The sequence below is a fragment of the Ctenocephalides felis genome, unplaced genomic scaffold, assembly GCF_003426905.1.
Source record: "Ctenocephalides felis isolate EL2017-DRISC unplaced genomic scaffold, ASM342690v1 CF-g0.4_SCAFFOLD_01886, whole genome shotgun sequence".
Taxonomy (NCBI): Eukaryota; Metazoa; Arthropoda; class Insecta; order Siphonaptera; family Pulicidae; genus Ctenocephalides; species Ctenocephalides felis.
In genome coordinates, this window is record NW_020538040.1 from 20,104,157 (window position 1) to 20,131,179 (window position 27,023).

Consider the following 27,023-nt stretch of genomic DNA (forward strand, 5'->3'; position numbering starts at 1 on the left):
GAAATAATGGATAGAAAAGGTGGAAATTAAATAATGAGCTAAGGGTAGAACACTTATAACAACAGTAAATAAAATCATTTGATTCACTATTTAGCTACTCGAAATCAAATTTTTCGTTAGAATCAATAGTAAAATATATTTTTCTATGCTCGTTACATTCTTAATTTCTTTAATAATTCATTGATTTTCTCTTCGTACGTGACATGAAAACGTTATTTTCGTTTCGAGCCATCATAACATCGGAGACAAGTCAATTTAATAATTGAGTTGCAATCACTATCGGTTATTTTTAATCTGCGTGAACTGTATCGTTTCATTCAACATTCATGGAAGCCGGCTGATATCTTTCAAAATCGTATTATCATAAAATATTAGACAACGACATGCCTCGTAATAGATATATTATATGATGAAAGGGTTATTTTGGGAATTTTATAAAAATAACTTGACCGAGAATGGTGGCGACTTGGCTATAGGGGTTGGAACGAAATTCATGTAATGTACTTTTTATGTTTGATAAACTACACATGGTATAAGAAATTTTTATTCTTATTGAATGACAATCTATCTACTGTTTTTACTAAATTGATTTTACTAAATTTTTCTAGTAATGGCTATTAGGAAGCCTCCCTTGTTATGATTAAATAGGGTAGGGCGGGGCACAAAAATCCAATTTGACTTCTATCTTCAATTTTAAAGGAATTTTACAAAATAATAGCTACAATATTTAACCAATGCAAAATATAAATTTCATGGGCACATTTTTTACGAAGATAACATTGTATATAACCTTGATCTGGTATTTTGTCTGAAATATTCATTAGCAGAATTGGAATAATTACTTGTTTAATCTTTTGTAAATGACTATTTTTAACTTCATTCACTTTTTTATTGTTTATGCATTGTCCCGAGTAAAAGTTTATTTGGTCCTTTTTACCCCACTCACGTGTAAGCTTATATAAATAGCTTATGTAGTGGTTATATAAAATGATCTCTTAAATAACATAAATAAATCATATAAATACATCATATAAAACACAAATTATATTAAGGTTTCCTAAACTAAACAACAGTGCTCATAACCATAAACTAACTGAAAAGAAAATACTTTTGTTATAGATTTCCAAACAATACCAATTATCTCCTAATAGCTTAAGATAGATTTATGATACTGGAATATTTTTTAATAGGATTATAAGATTATAAGTTGTATTGGTATTTATTAATCTGATTTAATAGTAATTTTTATGTAAATTTTATAAAATCTTACATGAGGTAAAAAGGACCAACTAAACCTTTACACTGGCAAAGGTATAAACAATAAGAAAATAGTAATTTAAAAAGTAGATAAAGTTAAAAATAGCAATTTTACAAAAGTTGAATTAAATTAATAGTTATTCCATATGTGCTAATGAATATTTCTCACGAAATACCAGATCAAGGTTATCTAGGGTATGATCTTTGTAAAAATAACATAATATATCTGTTTGTCCGATGACTGTCCCTTTATTTGCAGTCCATGGAGTAAAAAGGAATAAATAGGTGACAAATTGTAAGAAAATAGCTAAAAAACATATATCTATAAATAAAAATTAACTAGAAGTATTACTGAACATAGATTTATAGTTGTTTGTTATGTGTTGTTATTTGGTTTAGAGCATAGATTTCCAAACTTGTTTGTGTCGTGGTCCCCTTAGGCTTGACTATGAACCCCTATTTAGTCGATATCAGTTTTTTGATAATAATCTATTTGTACAAACGTTTTGTATTAAACATTTAATGTAAAGATACAAGTAGAAGTTCAGACAATTATTAATTGACTTTGAAATAATAATAAAAATTGATATTAGGAAAGTGTATTGAAATCCACTATCGTGGTTCTCCAAAGTTCTTTTTTGCTGATGTGGACGCCTTGAAAGTTTAGACAGTATATTTTCTTAAATTCAAATTGGACCTTTGTGCCCCGCCCTATCTCGCCTATTACTTTTCTGTTGTAATAATTACTTAGTCAAGAATAGATTAATAATTAATATAATTAACTAATGATTTTCTTTCCATTCCAGGTTAGCAAGAAACGAAAATGAAGCATAAAAGGCGCACTCATATAACATCCTAGCGTCTACTGAACCACGGCCGACGTATTGGAAAATCAATTATTCAAATAAACAAACACATCTTTGAGAATTATCTACCCAAACTCAATTATTTTTAATTATTTAAAATAATTAATTATTCTAAAACAACAAGCATCTTCCTCACCGCTTCCAAGAAATTTAATTCTTAATTCAAAATTGACGCCCTGTGAACTTGACAGACTCGCGCACAATTTCTCTTATAAACCTAATGTAATTCACAAGAAATAAAATTTCAAGGAAATAAATATAACAATAATTAAATTTAATATTACAATAGTACCTAAAAGCATTAATATACATGCGTAAAGAGCTGAAAATCGCTTCTAAACTATAAAACTTACTATATTTTCATTTAGGATAGCTAACAAAAAATTGTAGGTATAATAAAAATAACAATATCATCTTGAACAATCTTTCGAATATTCAATTATCCAAAGTTTAGAACAATAATATAAATTAATTTTATTGTTAAACAATTATTTAATCTATATAAAATTTAGTAGTGATATCGATTCGGACGGATATTAATTCGACATCGATTTTAACAAAAGTGATATAATTATCAAACTAAAATCTTTCTAAATACCGAATTAATTATTTCGATATAAAGCATCCAACGATAATATCTTCATTAAACGAGTGGAAATTAAATCAAAATATTTAATATAAATAGTTTTATCTATCTGAATCAATAAAAATGGCATCATCAGCTGCAATGTTATGCGACGTGAGTTCGACCAGTGGTTGTCAAAACCTGGGATATAAGTCCGTACCACAGTTTTATATGGACAAATGCGTTTTTATCACTGGAGCGACAGGATTTATGGAAAAGTCCTGGTGGAGAAATTGCTGAGGTCGTGTCCAGGAGTAAGGAAATTTTTACTGATACGGTCCAAAAAGGGACAGGATGTGCAGTCGAGGTTGAAGGAGCTTTTGGACGCACCGGTAAGTAAATGTTAATTGACCCAATTAAAAAATAATTAGTGGTGCATGGCATCGTGCCTTGAGGCAAATTGCTGGAACTTGCCGTACCAAAAACTAAATTATTAAAAAAAAATAAAATTTTGAGAAATTTTGATATTTTTGAAAAAAATTGACTTTTTTGAAAAATTTGATTTTTTATATTTTGTTTTGTTTTGAAAATTTTCAACATTTTTTTAAGTAATCGCCTTGCATAGCTGATTTGAAGTCGAAACATCAAAGCGCGTAAGCGCGCGAAGTCGTCTAACATGTAAACTTTGCTACGGAATCCATATAAATGTACACAAAATTCGTACTTTTTTTATAATCTTATAAAATATCTTATAATACGATGTACATATGTTTAATGTTCAGTTTTGACCGCCAAATGGCATTATTTTTTACATTTTTATTGAATCTGCAAAACTGAATCTACAAAATTCTAACAGTCGAAATTGTTCATTCGTCAATACAAGTAAAATATTTTTTGAATTATTTAAATCGGACCGCTCAAAAACTTAAATACCATTTTTGGCACTTTTGGCCCCGTATCTCTGAAAGATTTTGCCTTTGCCAAAAACCGTTCAGCACGTCTCCTTATCAGTAGGAATCGAATGTTTTTTTGAATTATCTAAATCGGTTAATCCGTGCTTGCGAAATCGTCGATGGAAATTTGTATCTGCACACACACACATACATCAATTTTTTCTAAGGTGTGCCAAAATGTTCAGAAGCCTTTAAAACGTGAATTTATATAAAAAAAATAATTTTCGATTTTTTGCGATTACTATAACTTACCCTACGGGGAGTTAAAAAAAATATTTAATGTTTGCTACAGCATTAATAGAATTATCTAAAATATTTTTTATTTTATCATAATTTGTAATGCAATAAGCTTATAAGGTTGATAGGCTAACATAATTTTTGGGCAATAAAAAAATTGATTACTACAAATAATATGTATTTTTATCATTTTCCTATTTGTGAAAATTGAAATAGAATTGTAAAATTTGTAATGCAAAATCAATTTCAACGTTAATGCAATTTTTGGTTTATTAATTTTAATAGTTATTACAAACAAATGCAAATAATATGTTGTTTTATCAGTGCAAGTGGAAAATATTGCCAGCATAAATTTCCAGAACATTCAATCGACTCAAGAAAAATTATTTTTAACGTTGGATAGGTTAATGCAAAGTTTAGATAATAAATTTTAATATTTATTACAAACAACAGCAAATAATATGTTGTTTTATCAGTGCTAGTATAAAATTACTGCCTGCATAAAATTCCAGAACATTCAATCGACTCAAGAAAAATTATTTTAATGTTGGATAGGTTAATGCAATTTTTAGGTAATAAATTTTAATATTTACTAGAAATAATTGCAAAAAATATATTGTTTTATCAGTTCAAATATAAATAACAGCCTGCATTAATTTCCAGAACATTCAATCGACTTACTTGTTAGGCAAAAATAATTTTTAACGTTGTATGGTATATTGGAGATACCTACAATATTTTATTAGAATAGATGTTAAATATTGTTTAACAAGTATAATTTTTTTATTGAGGCGTTGAATATAAGATAAATATATTACTAGTGTATTGACTTACTAGGTGTTGCAGTATGATGCATTGTTACTTTTTTATGTAATTCTCGACTTACAGCATTTAGCCAATTACTTTATGCCAAATCTATTTATATATTTATTTTTTAGTTATCAATTTACATACCTTTTTTTACTTCCCTTAGAGTAAGTTAGTGCAATTCTCAAAAAATCGAATTTGAAAATGTTTACATTTCTTAACGTTTTGCAGGTTTCTGAACATTTTGGCATTCCTGACAAAAAATGAAAAAAAAAACGCAGTTTTTTAAGAGAATTATAAGTATCCGATTTGAATGATTCAAGATAATTTCTGCTTTTGTTGACGAAACGATTGCTTTTAGGATTTTTTTTTAATTTTTAAAAAAAAATTTTTTTGAATATCAAAAATTCAAATTAATTTTTTTTCTAGCTAAAGATCTAAAGCTTACTTATATATTAACATAAATAATTTTAACTTTGCAATTCAGTTTATATAATTCTTATAAATATTAGACAATGTCCTACATTTTAAATTCGATTGATTAAGTTTGTTTATTTACTTTTCTGTAATCATATATAAGTTACAGTATTTATAATAATCTGTTTGAAAACATTTATATTCCTCGAATATTTTATTACGATACGGGGCACGACGCCACTAGTTATTTTTATTAATTCAATTTATATAATATACTATTCAATATTCTATCTAGTATGCTGGAACGTTTTTATTCTGTAAATTTTTATAAATAGTAGGTACCTACTAGGATTTGAAACCAATGCTTTCATGGTAGAGCTGTCGAAATTGGGTGATAGTATTGTCTTTTAACTTTCAAGTGCAACCAGAGCTTTGGTGAAAATAGAACATTTTTAAATGAGGGCCTCTCAAAGTCGACCGATTTTAAAAATTTCAATTTATTACAATTATATATATATATATATATATATAAATAATATTTATATATGATCAAGTTATATTATTAGGGTGCCCCGAATATGGAATGTATTCAAGACTCTATCAGACTAAAAAATTAATCAAAGTTTCCGAACCCCCAAATATAATCAATTATAGATATTGGCCATAACGAGACATAACTTATCAATGTCAATAACATTGTCGTATATTCACTTATATTTACTTATTTTATTCGAGCACGAAATACTCGTAAAACGATAGAAATAGAAAACGTGGTTTAGTTCTATTTTACGATTTTCATATGCAATGAAATATTACGGTATTGTTATTGCCCCTAGTATTGCCAGCAAATTGTAAAACAGATGTAAAACGATTACGATATAGATTTTTATTTATGAAGTCTTGTTTGGTTATTTGCTGCTAAACATCAACTACATAGGTCGATAAATATTAAAAATACATTTTATTACTCTTGAATATGTTCTAGAACAAAAAAGTTTAAATCAATTTTTTTATATTATACTCAATTTTATTACGAATTATTTTATAACTAAATTAGTTACATAATTAGAATGAGCCAGAATAAAAATAGACCAAAAAATTCTATAAGTCCCCATAGGGATGATATTATCCATAGATGCGTGTTGGCAGTCGAAAATGACCTTAAAATAAAACCCATGTGCGACATCCATTTATTTTAGGCTAATTTAACCCAATGTCACATAAAAAATATTTAATATATGAACTACATTATTATTTTACCTTTAAGATCGTTATTTATCTTTATTAAAATCCTTTGATATATGCTTTGAAGCAAGTTACATGAACTCCCCGATACGTGTAAATGATCCACTTAATCAATAAAAAAAAATTAATTTATGAGTGATTAAAAGTACTCCGAGTGGATTTATTACACATAATTGAAAACGAACGAACACGTTAACTCGGAGTATTTTCTAAATGCAAATTTTCAAAAACCAATAATTTTTATAATTAAACCAGTTTGCATAGGACTTTAATGGTTTAGTATGTTCATTAAGACCAAGTGCTCTATCGCTATACCAAGTAAATCGTCTCATTCTACTACTTTTTTTTCAAACTTTGATGAATTTTCAAAATTAAACTACTCGTCGTAAGGCCGTAATATTTCAGTAAGTTCTATAAGACCATGATATATATCGTCAAAAAAAGTTCCACATACATACTTTTTCCAAATTTGGTCTCATTCGATTCAGAATGGCTTGAAACGTCGAGAAAACAAAATTAGCGAATTGCATTTTTTTATGAAATCATAAACTTCTGGAAGGTAATAATATATACAGAGTGCTCCAAAACTTTAACGTAATAGATTTGACCTTAACTGTTCTGGAAAAATTTTTAAAATAAAATTTCAGAATATGAGCTTTCCAGTGCAGCCTAAAACTTCGGTGGAATTATGATCATATTTCGGTTGTTGGTGTTAATTTTTAAAAATTTGTTCATTTAAACTTTGAACCATAACTGTGAATAACATTTCTAAAACAACAGTAAAAAAATATAATAATACATTAGCCCCAAGTTTTCAAGAATTGATACTTTTTGTTAAACTATGAATTTATAATTTTCAAAATCGGTTGAGTTCGAAAGGCCTTTTTTTGAAAAAAAATTTAGGTACTAAAGTGTGTTGGCAAGTTTTATCGAAAGTTGATGCATTAATCAGGATTTTAAAATGGTACGATACTTGATAATTGTATTATTGAAAAAATAAAAATCAAACACGTAGGTTGCACTTAAAAGCTCATAATTTCTAAACATGAGATAACTTTTTTCTAATATTTCTCAGGACAATTAAGGTTCTGACCAATACTATCACCTCAACGGGACAACCAGTATATATTATTTTTTATATATTTTTAGTATTGTATTAAATATGCAGAAGTTAATTTCTTATTACAATGTGAATATATCTAATAATATATTTTAATAAAATAATATTAAATAATGAATATTTAATAAATAGTATTTTGTTAACTATTTTTATGTATTTGCATGAAGAAGGTTCAAATTGAATTTGAAATGATTGTTGCAGAAATAAAATTTACAATAAAAAAATTTAAGTTAATTTTATGAAGTGAATATTAGAATTAAAAAAATATATCTAAAAGCTTTATAATATTCATATGAAAATTCCAAACAGCTTAGGTTTAGGAATTTTTAGCAAAGACTTAAACTAATATATAATTTCCGCATGCTATTTTTTGCCAAATGAAAATTTGATAGTTATTATTAAACATAGTTTGCGTTTGTAATACAGCATTTATATTATTTTTCATTTCATCGAAAGTTTTTCAAAATAAAGTAAAAAGTAGGAAACATTATGCGCAGAATAAGAAAGCACCGCCTACGCTCTTTAGGAAATCCAGAACGTTGGGATAAATTAGCTTTAACTGAAGTTTATTTTCCTCAATATATTGTTATTAATACTTAATGAACGTAGGTTTACCCATTCGCAGTATATTGATAAATAATAAGTGTGGGTTGACCTTTTTCCGATTTTATATTAACTAAAAAATCTTTAGCTCCGCGGTCACAAATATTTATCTCTAACGAGTTGTTGAAAAACATTTGAAATGAAACATTTTTCTAGAAGACGTATCATTTTTCATTATATAGAATCTTGCAATTCAATACCAATTACCTTTTCTCATTACATCTGTATCAATATCATATTTATAAACTAACGTTATATTGTATATTTATTGCTTGTTATTGCTTGCTGCTCTAGATTATTTATTGCTTTTTTCATAAATTATATATAAAATCTAGAAACATCTCTTAAATCATATTAATAACATAACAAAACATAACATGGGTAAAATATTATATGTTTCTTAGAATTTAATAACTTAGCGACAAGTGAATCAAAATTTTGAGAATAACATTGTATTAAGCTTATTTTGATCATAAATAAAAAATTACAACAAAAATTTGATATATTTACTTAGGAAAAAGAACCAAGAAAATTTGGTTGGAGAGCGGACTATCTTAAAGTTAATATTAGGAGCTAAAACATTCATAGAATTTTTTTTTATCAATTTAGAAGCATTTGAGCCCCTGGGAGCAAATAAATTCGAAAACATCCATATTAATTTCAGACCTGGACGTCGAGCCAAAACGGGGTGATCAGTATTGACATTATCGTATTGTTTTTGGATTCCATTTTTTTACTCAAAATTATTCACAATAATATAATTATCGAATATTTTACCTTTTTATTAAACTCGCTAACACACTTAAGTAAATTTTTTAAAGAGAGCCTCTTAAAATCGACCGGTTTTAAAAATATTAAACTCATAGTTCAACAAAATGATCCATTTCTTAAAAATTTGGGGTAATTGAGTTATTAATATTTACTGTCGTTTTATAAATGTTTTTCACGGTTACGTTTACTAACAATAAGTTTAAATGAACAACATTATTAAAAATTCCATCAAAGCTCCTTACTTGTACATAAAAGCTCATAATTTCCAAACAACGTGAGTTTTTTTTCTAATTTTTTCACAACAGATAAAGTTCATACTAACACCCCGTTTCGGTTTGACGTCCAGATCTGGGACACCCTGCATTTATTAGTTATAGTTAAAAAATTACCCAATATTTTTTTTAATTTGTATTAATATATTGTATTATTTTATTTCAGTTATTTGACAAAATTCGTCGGGAACGACCGGCTGATTTACAAAAAATTGTGCCAATCATTGGAGATGTTACAGAACCGGAATTGGGCATTGGAACTGCAGACCAAGCTCTACTATGTAGACAGGTAAATTATTTAATTAACAAGAATTAAAAAATAACTAAGTTTGATATGATATTTAGAAAGATAATTGAATTTGCAATTTGTTAATACTAATTAGTAAGAATTAATATTGAAATCTAAGTGTGTTTAATTAAACAGTTTCCGTTCATTAAAACTATGTGCTTCTATTTAGGTTCTACAGCTAATTTTAAGATACATGATATAAATGGTTAAATGACCGCGGGTAAAAAGGTCCACCTACAAAAACGAGCAAAGTATAAAATATTTTGATGATACTATTTTAAGTAGAAAGTAAAAGATATGTAACCAGCTAACCAACCTCAATTCTTACGACGTCGCTATCAGGAGATAAACGTAAATGTTTTTATATTTATACTTGAAGTATTTTCATACATAAGAAGTACTTTTTTTGTTGGGAGCTTATTTTGGCTTTGAGCTTTAGTTCAAGATACCTGAATATAATTTTAAAGTGTATATTTTTAATTTTTTTTTGTAAAAAGTGTTGTAACCAACTAAGAACTAGCTAAAGCTTTATATAGTAAAGGTGTAAACACCAAGAAATACTAAATGAATCTAAAAAAGTATTTCAAAAGAGATAAATCAATTAATAGTTATTCGACCCCTGCTGTGATTTTTTTTTCAAAATGCCAGATTAAGTTTATATACAATCAAGTCCTTGTACAAAATACTCTCATACAATTTTTATTTCACATAATAAAATGTAGGTAATGGTAAATGTTGTAGCTATTATTTCGTAAAATTGCTTTAAAATTAAAAAAACACGTTGGATCTGTTTGTCCTCTGGCTATTCCTTCTTACCTCGCTCAGGGGGCAGATGACAAGTTAGAAAATAGTAAAAAAAAATTTTTTTCAATTAGCACTATTAGCAACTAAGAATTTACTGAACACAGTTCGATAGTTATTTATTTGATAAATGTCATGTGTATAGTTCATTTAATTTAGTTAGACAGTATATAATTATTGAAAGTCAAATTGGATCTATAAGCCTGTAACCCTACAACCCTATAACAAATTGATCTAGAGTATATCTCATTTAAATTTTCCAGAAAGTAGGTACTTGTATTGTAACTTGTAATTTATTTTCAATTTAAATGTATGAACCAATTAGCATACAGAAATTAATCGGGATGAACCTAACGAATTTTCTGCCAAATGAAATTTGAATTTTTCCATGCTCACAATCAGTTTTTGATTGTTATATATATATATATATATATATATATATATATATATATACTATAAGTAAAATAATATGTTATAGAAATATATAAATTTATTTTAGAACTTCTGATATGTTTGAGTATTATTTGAAAAAACGTGGACAAAAGTTTCATCTAGTAACTACTGATTGAGAAAAAAAAACTTTCGATCATATAATAAATTAACTCTTGATATTTTGAAATCTATTCAAGCATTTTGGATGAAATCCAGTATTTGCACATACATACTTTCTTTAGAGGGTTCAAATATTGAAAAAAAACATAATGAAATATTTTTGATTTAGATTTAGTAACCAATTTCTGGGCAAAATCGAAACAATTCGTTGGCAAGAAGTTTCTTTGACTTGTGACTTAAACTTGTGCTTCACCACAATTTTCTGAAACTTTCTCTACTATTTTTGAGGCTCCATCCTAGCAAAAATCGAATGTTTTTTGAATAATTCAAATAGGTTTTCCCGTTCTATTGAAAACGTGACTGAAAAATATATCAGAACAAAGCAAACTCTTTTCTAGATATGCCGAAATGATCATAGATTCTAGAAACGTAACCATATCAAAAAGTTTTTGTTATCTGCGATTTCAATTACTTACCGGGGAAGATGAAAAAGTTATATTTACTTATGGAATTATTTTGTAATAAAAGTGCTGGTATAACAGTAATTGCAGTGTATGAATGAATTATTGGTCAACAGTAAAGGTATTATTCTAATTGCAGGTTCACGTAGTGTTCCATTCGGCGGCAACTGTCAAGTTTGATGAAAAGCTGAAATTGAGCGTGGCAATCAATATGTTGGGAACGAAACGATTAGTGGAACTGTGTCACAGGATGACATCCTTAGAGGTAAGTTAGTTTATATACTATTTTATAATTAAATTTATTTGAGAATTTTGCAAAATTATTTTATTTCACAAATATATGGAAATTTTGAATTGAACTGATCCTGAGTAAACTGCATTAGCAGAAATCATGTCATTTTTGGGGTTTTATTTCTTTTAGTCAAGAATTTTCAATGATAAATTATCAAGTATTTGATTATTTTATTAAATTTATAATATATGCGATATATGATTAAATGCGCCAATTATTGATGAAACTTGTCAGCACACTTTAATATTTTTTTTTTAAAGGAGGGCCACCCAAAATCGATTAATTTTAAAATTTTTGATCCATAGTTCAACAAAATGTTTTAATTTTTGAAAACTTTGGAAAATTGTGGTATGTTTTTCACTGTGGTCCTTGAAATGTTATTCATAGTTACGGTTCAATAACAGAACTAATGGTGTATGGCATCGTGCTTTAGGGCAAATTACTGAAACTTCCCGTACCGTAACGAAATATTCGAAAAATATTAAATGTTTTCAAATAGATTATTATAAATACTGTAACATTGTCTAATATTTATAAGAATTATATAAACTGAATTGCAAAGTTAAAATTATTTATTTGAAGTATATAAATGAGCTCTATGGCCTAAGTCAGAATTAAAATTAAAATCTGAATTATCTTCGATATATAAAAAAAATTTTTTAGAAGAAACATATTTTGAAATAATTTTTTTTGCTAAAGCAATTGTTTTGTCAACACAAGCAGAAAGTTATTTGAATCATTTGAATTAGATTCTTAGTTCTTTCAAAAACTGTCATTTTTTGTACATTTAGCTCCGTATCTTGGAAATGGCTGGACCTGCCTTTGCCAAAAACTAATCACCTCTTCTCCCTATCATTCTAAATTGATTGTTTTTTGGATCATTCAAATCGAATACTCCGTTCTCTCAAAAACTTGATTTCAATTTTCTGCACTCTTTGCTCCGTATGTCCGTAACGGCTGGACCAGCCTTTGTCAAAAACTAATTAGCACTTTCCCTATCAATAAGAATCGAATGTATTTTGAACCATTCAAATCGGTTGATCCATGCGCCCGAAAACGTGGACAAAAATTACACACACACATCCATTTTTTCTGAGGTATGCCAACATGTTTAGAAACTTCTAAAACGTGAAAATATGCAAAAACTTTCATTTTCGATTTTCTACCCATTACTATAACTTATCCTACGAGAAGTTAAAAATGGTCATAACCTCGAAAAGCTCTCAAAATACACATAAAAGGTTACACATAAAAGCTCATAATATTCAAAAATATTTTTCATTCGAAATTTTTGACGTCAAAGTTTGGGACACTCTTTATCTTTAAATATAATATATATATGTGATCCACAAAATTTTCTAAAAAAATAACGATTTATGTCTACTCGATGAAATCAATGACCGCACTAAAAGTGCAATGATTTATTTATATTATATTATAGCTTTTGTAAAACTTGAAATTTGAACTCTAACATTCATAGTTAAAACTTAAAAATTCAGAGAAATTAAATAATATTATGTGGATGAAAAACATATTTCATAACAATTTTATAATTTTCAATTTACTATTTACTTTGCTGGGTTTACTTTTAAAGTATTAATAAATCATAAAATTAATGAAGTTGCTGAAAATGCTAATTATATTTTACTCTAAATTTGGTACAATTTGCACAAAGACAGTTTAAATGAAAATTTATCCAGACATGAATAATCGACATTTATCTATAATGCAATGAAATATATATATATATATATATATATATATATATATATATATATTGAAGATTGTCAATTTCCAAACTTTTTGTTTAAAAGTAGTCTGGAGAAAATATGAGTTGATCCGTGCTTTTATAATATTTAGGCGTTAAACTTTGATATTTGCTTAATGTATTTGGAAATTCAAACATATTGTCGTTTACATATTATTCAAATGAATAATCAATAATAATAACAATACAATGATAATAATTATTATTATATCTTTATTGAATTATATACGTATATTATATTTCTGTATATATTTTTACTAATGAATCGATCTAAACGTATTTCAAAACTCCAAAAAATTCTTCAGACCCCAATGACCCCCTGTATGATAACTATGCATTGCTTAATGTACAATTGCAAATCAGAACCTGAATATTCTAGTATTTGGAGAGTCTTCTACATCAATTTTGGTAAACGTTGTGCAAAATTAATGCAAATATAGATACAACCAATATTTGAAGAATTCATAAAGGCAAATATTATAGTTTTTACTTTCTATTTTGTATTTGGTGAGTGAGGTAATTGAAAAAAATTGAGTATCGCATCGTAAAAAGGTGCATAATAAATTTCTTACGTAATAACGTGACGATATTGATTTTTAATTTGCTACTGTTATAGTATTTATTAATTTACTAATAAATATTGAATTTTTTTAAATGGCGATCTTTCGCAACCGTAATAATTTATTCTTATTGTTAGATAAATTATTCTTCTAAGAAAATATTGCTGTGATAGTATCAGAAGTAAAAAGTTCATTTTGTTATTAAAGTTTTATTATAAATTGGAGAGAAATTGGAGAAAGAAGTGTTTTTTTAGTTTTATTTTTAAAAATTTTGTCAACCCATTTAAGCACATTTGTTTAGAAAAAAAAAGATATTCCCTTATTGTGCTTATTCCTCATAAATAAATTATAATATCATATATTATCATTTCTATTTATCACGAGTATTTATAAAATTGTTATAACATTGTTAGAAAAATTAAGAAGAGATATTTTTTAAAAAACGGGGGAACGCGGTTCGAAAAGTTTGGAAACCATTGATTTAGATATTTTTGAGAATACATTAACAAAAAATGTGTCATTATTGCGGGGCTTGAAGGTCCGCGGGTAAAAAGATCCACCACTGATATCTTAAAAACAAGTAAGGGGGCGTCCATTAATCACGTGAGGTTTTTAGGGAGAGGGGCTCTGACAAAAAATTACGAAGCATCACGTGGGGGAAGGGGGGGGTGTAGTAAGATATCACGTGTATTTATTTTTTAACTTATTTTTTCAAAAAAATCAAACATTTTCAAAAATTCAAAAATTTTACAGTTTTATCACGTAACTAAAAATACACGTGATGTTGGGTGGGGAAGAGGGGGGTAATTTGGAATATCACAATGTATCATTTTTTCCTCTACTTTCAAATATTTTTGTCAAAAAATTCTTAATTTTTGGGGGTCGACACGTGATTAATGGACCCCCTAAATTAAGAAAGTAGAGGAAAAAATATGTATAACCAGCCATCACCTTGATAATCCATAACAAAATGAAATAAAAATTCATTACATAAACCATAAAAAGGTAATCACTTTTGTTCTTGGTTCATTTGGTTTATGAGCACTGTTGTTTAGTTTACGAAACCTTAACATAATCTTTAGCTGAGCTTTTATTTAAATAACTTATGAAATGTATGGTTATTTCTAAGTTGGATTCAACCGTTTCTTTTATATAACCTCTATAAGGACCAAGTGACAAATTTTTGAAAAACGGAAGAAAAACACATTTTTATAATTATGAATTAGTTGGAATTTTACTGAAGATAGTCAGATAGTTGTTTATTTGATATGTGTCATTCGTTGTGATATAATTGGTTTGGTTTTCTTTCACAATATAATTGCTCAAAGTCAAATTTGACCTTTGTGCTCCACCCTACCCTATTGACGAAGATCACTGTAGGGTGATAAAACACTAAGGCAGCTAAAAAATATTTTATTTAATTTATGTACGTTTATAGTTTTGTTTTAATATTTAATTACTGTTTGATTATTTTCTTCGCAGGCTTTAATACACGTTTCGACCGCTTACTGCAATTGTGACCGCGGAGAAGTCGACGAAATAATCTACCCACCCCCATATGATCCTGACAGGATAATAGAAATGGTCGAGTGGATGCCCGAGGAAATGATCGATGACTATCTGACAAGCAAATTGATAGGAAAAAGACCAAATACTTATACATTTACAAAAGCTTTGGCCGAACACATGCTGCTGACCACGGCCAAAGGACTGCCCGTGGCCATTGTACGACCGAGCATTGGTAAGAAGCTTTGAGAACATGTCATATTGCTATGTATAATGTATTTCCAAATCGTTGCACCAATTTACCATAAATTGTAATAATAAATTAATCAAATAGAGATAGGTCAACTATTGTGTTGGCATCCAAAAAGCGACGTAGTTAACTCAAAATCAAATAAAAAACGTTGATGATATAAAACTAGTAGTGCATGGCATCGTGCCTTAAGGCAAATTGCTAGAATTACCTACCGAAAGCTAAATTTAAAAAAAATACTTGGCAAAACTTTGAAAAAATTTGAGACTTTGGCAAATTAGATTTTTTTATATTTTATTTTGTATTTGAACATTTTTTTAAGCAATCGCGCTGCATGGCTAATTTTCGAAATATCAAAGCGCGTAAGCGCGGCGTATTCGTCTAATGTGTAAACATTACAGAACCCATATAAATGTACACAAAATTTGTGCTTATTATTCTAATCTCTATAAAATATCTAAAAAAAATATGTGTATATGACTAATGATCATTTTTGACCGCCAAATGGCATTTTCTTTCACTTTTTTTATTGGATCTCCGGAAACGCTGGACCTGCCTTTACAAAAATTTCGCCAGTTGTTTATTTCGTCAATACAAGTGAAACGTTTTATGAACATAGGACGCTCCGTTATCTCAAAAACTGAAATATAATTTTTGGCACTTTTTGGCTCGTATCTCCAAAACGACTAGATTTGCCTTTGTCAGCACGTCTAGTTGAATCGAATGTTTTTTGAATTATTCAAAACGGTTGATCCGTATTTTGCGAAATCGTCGACGAAAATTTGTATCCGCACACACACACATTCAGCCATTTTTTCTAAGGCATGCCAAAATGTATAGAAACCCTGAAACGTGCAGATAAATAAAAATTTTCATTTTCGATTTTTTTGCGATTACTATAATTTACCCTACGAGAAGTTAAAAATAAACAAAAAAATTAGTATGTTTTATACATAATATTGCATATTAATTTGTAGTCTGAAAACATCAGCCCTATATATGAAATAATTTTTTTTTTAAAAGTTAGGGGTGGAGGCAACAATTTTTTGGAACAAGGTTGTTCCGAAGTCTCAACAAAATTCCAAATTTTCACTGAAATAATTAGCTGAGGGTAAATCCTATATGTCTTCAATATGAATCTCACGCGTATTTTAAAAATGTGATTTTTTGACAGATCTCAATATTTAAAATTATTCAAAATGTTTTATTTTCATTAATTTTGTAAAAAGAGAACGGTTGGGCGCATCAAATATACAATTGACGCACCGTCCAAAATTATGTTTTCTCATTATGTTAAGTTCAGACTTTAATATCTTGATTAAAAATGTTTCTTATAAATGCAAATTATATTAATAGTATATTAAAATAGTTTATAACCAAAATACACAAAAAATGTTAAGATTAACTGAAAAAAAAATATCGACGGTTAATAGGGCCCTTACGATACGTTTTTTGGAATTGTAACTTTGGTAACTTGCCGTTATACATGTGTCTCTCTTTACTTTCTCTATAAATATATTTCCAAAAAAACATGTTTGTCATCAAATATTGCGCGTTCATCGCAATTATATGCTTAAATCTGTCACTGCTATGCAAATAATGGCTTAGAGAATTCTTCTTCTGAATTGCTAAAATATATTCAAACGTTTTGATGCTTTATAATGAGTTTTCTACTTTTTACGCAATTCCAGGGGATTTATTTCACTTTCCATTTTCGAATATGTTTGATTGCATTTGAATAATATCTTGATTGTGGAAAACGAAAAATGAATAAATAAATGACGTAGATAAAATAAATTTATATAATAATATTAATTTAATTACAGATAAAGTTTGTAATTGACGTAAAAACAGCACGGAATTTTAATTGCCTTTTGTTGTAGTATTTTCCAATGTTTCAAATTTTATCTATTTTATTTTAAATTTTCATGTGTCATATTTAAATTATTATTACAAATACCTTTTTTTTTTATTTTGCTAACAATTTCATAGCCCGAAAAATATTTTGTTATTAGACTAAAGACTAAAAATATGAATAAATATAAAAAGTTGTAGTCCTATATTTAAAATAGTTGTTATTTATGTGTGCAAAGTTTCTTCTGTGTAAGCACGGACTTTTTAAGTTTTCGAATAAAATTTGAAAGTTTTACTCGAATAGTTGAAATGTTTGTTTTGAGTGTTCTCTCGAAGAATGTGTAAATGGAAAAAATATGCGTTTTATTAAATTTCATATAAAAATCTTATTGCTTGATATGGCTATAAAATACTAAATTTTGTATATAGATACACTATTTTACAAAAGTTTCAATAAATTTGTTATGAATATACTTGGTTTCAAACTTGTAAATCTAAATTGCTAAGAAAACTATTAGTTTCTATCTATCATTTTTCTTTTAGTGTTATCAAGTAAAAATGAGCCCATGTCGGGTTGGGTAGATAATTGGAACGGTCCGACTGGAATTATTTCGGCAGTTGGAAAAGGTTTCTTCAGGACAATAATATGCCACCATGACAAAGTTGCCGATTTGGTGCCAGTAGATACAGTTATTAATCTTTTAGTGGTCTCGGCCTGGAAACAGCTCAAGAAAGGTAAAATAGTCATATTTTACTTTACATATTTTCTTCGGTAATTTCTAAAGTAGATGGTGCAATACTCGCTGTCAGTTGCCACAAAATATTGAATAAAAAAAATATCAAATTTTGAAACTTTTACTTTAATAATTATGAGCTCTGATAGAATTCCAAGAATTTTAAGTTTTTTGATATTCCTTTTGCAAAAAAAGCTTTAACAAAATTAACAAAATTCCTTAAATTCGAGATTACTTCTGCAAAGAATGGTTTTGGTTTTGCCTTTTATGTTGCTTCTAAAAATTACATTTGTATACAAATCTGATGCATTAAAGAAAATTTCTAAGAAAAAAATTGGAAATTGCGCAAACATAACACTTTTTTACAATATATCTGGTATTAAACTATTATGGTATTAATTTAATATGTAGAAGTTTATTTGATTGATTTATTTTAGAAGTATTTTGAAAGTAATTAATTTTTAACAGGGCGTCTTAGAACACGTGTGCAAAATAAACTATTTAAGAATTACTGAGCTATTGCTAGATATCTGCAGTTTTGTTTTTGCAAATTGATAAATAGTTTTGTGGGCCACTTTATAAACTAGTGATCCACAAATTAAAATTGCCGCGGGCGTTCAATAGAGAAGGTACTCATATCGAATTCCAATGCTTTCTATAAAAAGCTGATTAAGTATTAAATGAATATGGTATGTTAATATAATGTAGAAAATATACATAATGAAGTGTGTTAAATATAGTAGAAATCAAATAAAAATCTTTCCATAGAAAATGGAATATAAATGGAACATAGGGTGTGCCATAATTTAATTAATTGAAAAATATAGACAAGAAAAAGTAATAAAACCTTTCATTAAATAGGCTAAAATTCTTCCTAAAATTCTTCCCTAAATCTTTTTTTTACATTAACATCTATTTTGTGCAAGTTTTTTTTAGTTTATAAGTTTATATTTCTGGAATGGTCTTTGTGATAAATTGTGTGTTTCGTTCTATTACAACTACTTTTGATGACAAGTGTATAATCATTAATTAGTTATTAATTGTTTTATTATTTATTTAAACTTACTGCTAACACACTCTGAGAAATGAGTTACCTACTAAGCAACTGAACTTAGCCAAGCTTAAGTAAAAACTATATATAAACTACTCCACACTATTCCTGATCTAAATGTTGTTGGATTGTTATTTTCCTCAATTTGTTTGTTTTTCTCAAATGATTTTTTTTTAACAATTTTTTATCCTTTTTACAGGAAAGACACAGTAACAGTATACAACTGTTGTACAGGTCAGCAGAAACCCATCACGTGGAAAGATTTTGTAGAAATATGCATCGACAACATGCGAAAGCATCCCTTAGGTAAAATTTTCATTACTATTTAATATATATAAATAACAAAACATTGTTTTGACCGTTTATTATTGCGCAATATTATTCGACTTTGAGTATATTTTTAGAATTATTTTTCCTATTAAACCTTCAATCAATCGTCTTCATATGACTGGTATAAAAATACAATAACCACCTTTTCCAAGAGCATGCAAAATTTCGTCAAATATTGTTTAAATATTATGATCAATGACAGAACAAATATTTGTTTAATTCAGCCCAATTAATTAAATATTTGTACAGGTGCATAATAATCTTCGATCGAATTTTTTTCATATAAATGTGTAATTTCAGATGGCTGTATCTGGTACCCAACTGGAACTCTGCGTAGTAACAAATTCATGAATCAAACTGTTTCCTTTTTGGTCCACTCACTTCCAGCTTTCATCATGGATATTTTTGCAAAAATTGCAGGAAAACGACCAATGTAAGTGAAATTTTAAAAATCTTAATAAAAGATATAGTCGTGTATGACATTGTATCTTACGACAAATTGCTATATTTGGTCCAGACATATGGATAAAAATAAAATCTACACAACGTGAAAATAGCAAACATCTTCAGAATGGAACAAACAATATTTACGAAAACAGTAGTACAATGCAAGGATTTCAAAAACGTTTATATACATATTTATACACATACGATCAAATCGTTTTTTTTTGTAATAATTTATTCATTTATTTAGCAATATATACATCTCCATATCTCACTCAGGCAGGGGTGCCTGGTATAAGAAATTATGGATTGCTTCATACAAAAGTTTTCTTCCAATAGGTAAATTATTTCCTCAATTTAAAAAAATCAAAATGATCAAGAGATTTTGTTAAACACAAAAAATAGAGTTTATTAAATACCTTTTCAGTTCAATTACAAAAATATAATTAGAATACCCATAAAAGCCTAACTCAGTGGCTTCCAACCTTTTTCGCAATGCCTCTCTCTCCCCCCGTGCTAAAAAAAGGTTGCTCTTTCCGTAATATTTTCAACAATTTTCCTTCATGATAATTCTGATATTATCAGACTGCAAATTAATATGCAATATTATGAAAAAAAAATAATGTTTTTTTTTATTCATTTTTTTTATATCATTTAACTTTTTTCATGTATTTTCGAAAATTGTATTTCAGCGCATCCCACACTTTGAAAACCACAAGCCTAACTGATATATATTTATTATTTAATGCACATGTTTATAAACGGTTAATTATCAATTTTAAATACGAAACTGGATAAATTATTTCACATGAATCAATATTGACATTCCATCGATCGTCATAACATCGATTAATGATTAATGTAAGAGACAATCAACGTAATTACTGACAATGAGATATTTTTATTCACTGTATTTATTTAAAAAAAATTGTTTACCGTGTTCACTAAATTAATTCACCCATTATATTATGATTTTCGTTTATTATCCTTGGAGTTGTGAATTATTTTCAAATGAACGCTTGTATGAACACTGTAATCATTAAGAGTCGTATGCTGTAAAAATTCAAATTAATATTTTGTCTGGATGAACGTAGATTTATTTACACCTATCACACTTTTTTGCTAATTACAAAGAAGTGACTCGGCTGATCGTCCCGCGAATCTGATAAACGCTAGTCCTCATCGAGATACATCTAATGGCTTTTAAATTTTTGAAATCGGTTCAGCGAATTTTGAGAAAACGTCGACAAAAGGTCAAAAATCGACTCACAACACGCATCTAAACATACACACACACACACTTTTACTCCAAATTTGGTCTATTTCGATGCAGAATGACTTGTAACGTCGAGAAAACATAAAATTAGCAAATTGTATTTTTTGATGAAAACAAGCTTCTACGGGAAGATAAAAATGAAAATTGAAAATTTAGACGTGCTGAAAATTAAGATTGCACAAGAAAATTTGGTAACTAAATAATTTCACTAAATATGAATTAAATCAAACAAATATTAAAAAAAAAACTAGTTGATAATAACTAATTAATAAAGTAAATAATTAAGTATGGCTTTTTTAAGAGGGCGTTCATTAATCTCGTGAGGCCTAAAGGGGTAGAGGGGTTGACAAAAAATAACGAATCACGTGTATTTATTTTGTACCTAAATTTACAAAAAAAAATTAAAGTTTTTCAACTTTTTTAGATACTAAAAAATTACGTAATGTTGCGTGTAAAGAGGGATGACATGAATTTTTTAAAAATTACTACGTATCACGAAAGAAGAGTCCAAAAATCCTTAGAAATCTATGGCATGATTAATGAACGGCCCCTAATATTTGTGAAATATTTTTTTCTCGGCTATTCTTTTTTATCACTATATATTATTATTAAATTTCTGCAAGATCGAATAGCAAAAAAACACAAATCCAAACTTTTTCTGAAAGTACTAATATGCAAGTTTGGACGATAATTTTATAAAAATATAAAGGAGATATAAAGAATGTCTAACAATTTTAGTAAATAACTGAAAAATTATAGAGTTCAAGTTAGTTTAATATTTATGTGAATTTTATTTGAGGTGCGTTATCGTTTTTTAACCAAGTCGTAATATGTCATGTAGGTAATAAACGTATTTCAACTTCATAATGTCCATTTATTATTATATTTTAAACCTGCCATATTCAATAATGAAAAATATTATATTAGATCTGACCGAATTTTTGAAACTCGATTATTTTACAAATGATATGTACGATATTTGCAAATATTAAAAGTTATATCTGCTATTCTAAGAAGATCTACGAACATAACTGTGTACTATATTTCATCCAAAGAACTCTAAAACACCGTTCTTCTATTTGTTTTAGTCTGTTTACCTGCGCATTTTTTCATTTAAAAAATGATTTGAATTATTAAAAAGCTAATAGAAGTTCTTAATTTGATCATACTTATTAAGTATAATGTATGAAATAATTAGGTTCTGATTTATAAGAGTACGTAGTCTATCCACCAGCGTTTTTTTATTCAATGAATGATTTATATTCTCTATTTCAAATTTTCTTTAAAAGTTTTTGGAAATTGTTAATTGTATTTGATACATATTAACGACGTTAACTATTATCGACAATAATTTTAAAATGTAGTGTTCGAACGTATTTTTATTTTATTATATTGGCCATGAAAGCGACAATCTTCATGGCATTGAGCTTTTACACGGGATGGTTGCTACCCCTGGTAGAGGGGGTAGCAAAGAGTTTGGTGGAACTAATTGTCACTTCTAAAAGAAAAGTCCGCGAAACAACATGTGTTATAAATAACCAATAAATATATCTTCTTTTCATAACTTAGTGAGAAACCAGTGATTGTAATAAGAACTGCAACAAATACATAATATACCAACAAATCAATGTTTAATATAGTCTACAGCTATAAGGGTTAAATTATAAACCAACAACCTGAGTGATCGAAGGAGAGTTTTAATAAATTTCATAACTACGTAACGCACATACAGTAGTGCCATTATTCTGAATAAATAAAACTACAAAATATTTATCTGTGTTGTATCTATATCTATATGTGTATTTATTATTTTCCAGTATGGGTCGCGTCCAATTCAGGCTGTCCAAAGCCGTCCAATGCCTGGAGTACTTCACGACGCAACAGTGGCGCTTCAGTGACACCAATGTTAGGAACCTGAGCGACGCCCTAACGGCGTCCGATAGAGAGGCGTTCCCGTTCGACGTGCGCCAAATCGATTGGCCGCATTACATCGAAAGTTACGTTTTGGGAGTCAGAAAATTTTTGTTCAAAGAAACAGAGGAACAAGCTAAGAAGGCACGAGTCCATATGACGAGGTAAATGGAATGACGTATTTAGATGATTTGTGTGTATTGTCAAACTTGCTTTCGATAGTATTTCGATAATACATGCATATGGATTCACTTTCCACTTTCCACATTCTTGGTTTTGTTCTGCATCAGTCATTTTTGCCGTATTTTTACATGCAATTGGTGACAATTATACAGGTCTACAAAAAAGTTGCCTGTATTAGGTGGGTGTGTGATATATGTGTTCATTACCGCTAAATACGAACCTAAAGTCAAAATTGGGGGTCTAACTGCAAAAAATATATTAAAATATATTAAAAAACCACAAAATCTCTGATCTAGAAAATTTTCTGCATGACAAATAAAACCTTATAATTTTTGTCGTTACCTGATCCTTTTTTACTAAAATGACCTGGATCAAATAAAGTTAACTAGTTGGAATTGTATTTTGCCTTGAGGCAAGTTACATAAACTTTCCGATATATGTAAATAATCGACTTAATCAATAAAAAAACAAATTAATTTATGAGTGATTAGTAGTTTTCCGAGTGAATTTATTACATATATTTGAAAACGAACGAACACGTTAACTCAGAGTATTTTCTAATATCAAGTAATCAAAAATCAATAATTTTTGTAATTGAACCAGTTCCGTAGGACTTCAATGGTTTAGTATGATCACTAAGACTAAGTACTCTATCGTTAAATTTATCGTCTAATTTTAATTTTAACAAACGTCAAAAAAACTACTCATTTTCAAACAACTAAAACTTTGTTGAATTTTTAAAATTAAACTACTTGTCGTAAGGCCGTAATATTTCAGTAAGTTTTATAAGACCATGATACAAACCGCCAAAAAAAAGTTCCATAATTACGTCGCCATCTAACGATGTGCTTTTGCAAATCACCATAATATGGTAGGCCATTTTGAGCTTTTCATTATTATTTTATTATTTATGTAAAATAAAGTTGATATTAATACATTGCTAAGACCACATCGACGTTTTATTTGAGTTATTATACATGACCAGTGGCAACGGGTTTCTGCAACGCTTTTTTATCTCTATTCAGTATTTTTTTTAAATTTTAGCAGTAATTTGCTAACATCATTTGCTCCCCATAGCCCCCCAGATAATCTACAAACACATTTGCAGTTCTCTCAAAATATATTTGAAAAATATTGCTGGAAGCTGCAAAAAGATACTCGACAGATGAAAAATGTTATGCTGAAATCCGTTACTCTAGACATTGATCATTTAAGGTCAGAAAACTACAAAAATTATAGGATTTTTATTATGCAAAATTCTAGATAGGAGATTTTTTGCAGCTTTTTCCAGTTTGACTCCCAATTTTGATTTTAGATTTGTGTTTGGTGATAAAAACACATTGGAAAACATCGCACCTATTAGTAAATTTTTTCCAAGAACCCGTGGTATCTAGCAATGTTGATCCAACATAATTTTCTTCATTGCTACAGAATTGCATCGAATGCAATTTCTCCTTCGTTAATGTTATTTTACTGATAGTATAAAATTAGTGAACTATAAATATAGAAAGAGTTCATTTGATTATATGCTCACAACTTTAATTCCTCGATATATTTCGTAAAAATAAAAATATCCAAAAAGAATTTCACGTGTAAAAACAGGATGTGCAAGAAGATTATGTTTGCACAATTGTCTACAACAAATATTTGATTCAAATTAACAGGTCTATAAATATTTGAATCACAAAAATGTTGGTAAAATGCAACAATTAAGTATCTCATAACAAATGAACCACTCGGTACCTTGTTACATAAAAAGCTGTATCCTAGAATTAATAAATATCTACTGATTGCGTATAAGAGTTTTGTTTTTAAGTAATACCGTGATTTCGAATTAGGAACTTCTTTCACATATGAAAGCTACTGGTTTACGAAATGCTGCGTACCTTGGAATTTATCTCTACTTTAGTTAAAAATTTACCATATTTATTTATAATATTTTTATCTGCACTCGTAAATTTGTGCAAAAAAATTGAATTAAATTGTTTGATCACAATGGACATTCTGGATCACATCTGACGTTACTGAATTTTCAGAAGGACTATAAATATTGTATTACTAATCGATTACTATTATCCCTAGATTATACTGGCTGCACCAGATGTCCAAAGTGGCCATGTTCCTGATGTCCTGGAGATTTCTCTACAACAGATCGAAACATTTCCAAACTTTGTGGAATAACGCCATACAGATGCTACTGGGTCTACTCAGACTTATACCACTTATTGTTTGAGAACGACTGCCACTGATTGATCGTCACGAATGTCATTACTTTTCACAAACAAAATGTACAACAGACAAAACGTCCCAAAAATGACGCATAGAATAAATTTTATAAAATTAAAATTCATTACAAATTATAATGTATAGAAGAAAACATCTTGAAGCTTAATTGCCAATTGTTTAGATTTGTGGTGATCAAAATTTAATTTTTTCTGGGTCTGTGTCTGTTGACTATGATTTTTGTGAACTGTTCAAAGATTTGTTCGGGCGAATTAGACGTCAATTTGAGCAAACAATATTGATTGGTCAAAATTAAATTTAATATAAATAATCATAAATTGCTAATTCTTTACCGATGAATAAGTTATCGATTGCTTAGCAATATTTTTGTCGATATTTAATAAATTAAAGATATTCCATAATTTATAATAATCAAACATATATTTAGATTTTAAAATATTTTGTAGGAAAAAAACTGTTCTATTGAATTATAGAACTAAGTTTTTTTTATAAAAAAGGCTCGTCATTTATAAAAGGCGTTTGCAGCTGTTTTTTGAAGATCTAAAAAAGCTGCAAAAGATTTAATCTAGCGACACAAGTGACAATTTGGAACCTGTTTGAAATTGAACATTTATATTCAAGTTAATTAATATTATTTCATTAATTGAATATATGAGTTTTGCAATTTTTGTACAATAGTTAAATCTACGACGATCTTTAAAGAAGTTCATGACTAACATTTTTAGTTTTTGAAGCAAATTCATACTTTAAATTGTCAAAAGAATTCAAATACATTTTGATATTGACAGTCATAAAGTCGTTCCAAATTTTATCTATCTTATTATTAAAATCGCCTACAAAGACTATTTAAAATTTTAAAGGTAATTGAGTTGATAATTTATTTGAAAATCATATCTAAGTTTTACTCCAAAAATATTTATTATAAATTTGTATTTATATTATTTTATTATTATTTAACATATATTTATTCAATCAAAATTATATAGTATTATTTAAGTATATTTTTTACCTTCATAATTTGTATTTCCATATAATTTGGATGCTTATTATAAATTATTATTTTTATTATATATGTGAATATGTGAAATAGATTTTTTTAATTTCTATATTTGTTTTTTATTTAATTTTTATATGTATTTTACTTTATGCTTCCATGCAAATTAAATTTGCAATTTTATATAATCCTTAGCGTTCCTGATTAACCAAATTTCCACAAATTTTGCACAAAAACATACCTTATATAAGTTGAAACAAACTCTTCAAAAGAGCAAAGAGATATTAATCTGGTAAAAACAATGACATAAAAATTAACATTTTTTTACTCATTTTGTAACTGTTTTTTTTTTGTTATTGGCGTAATGGTTTTCATGATTTAATGCTGTGAAACTGTAATATATAAATTAA

General features: G+C 27.8%; 1 protein-coding gene across 1 annotated transcript; it reads left to right on the top strand.

Moving 5' to 3' along the window:
• The first annotated feature begins 2,832 nt into the window (after positions 1 to 2,832).
• LOC113374736 (putative fatty acyl-CoA reductase CG5065) lies at positions 2,833 to 25,608 on the top strand. The gene is given in 10 exon segments (XM_026614708.1): positions 2,833 to 2,956; positions 2,959 to 3,080; positions 9,280 to 9,402; positions 11,356 to 11,481; positions 15,319 to 15,577; positions 17,990 to 18,181; positions 19,436 to 19,537; positions 19,862 to 19,994; positions 23,099 to 23,356; positions 25,458 to 25,608. Coding segments are annotated over 10 exon segments (1,590 nt in total).
• Positions 25,609 to 27,023: the final 1,415 nt, after the last annotated feature.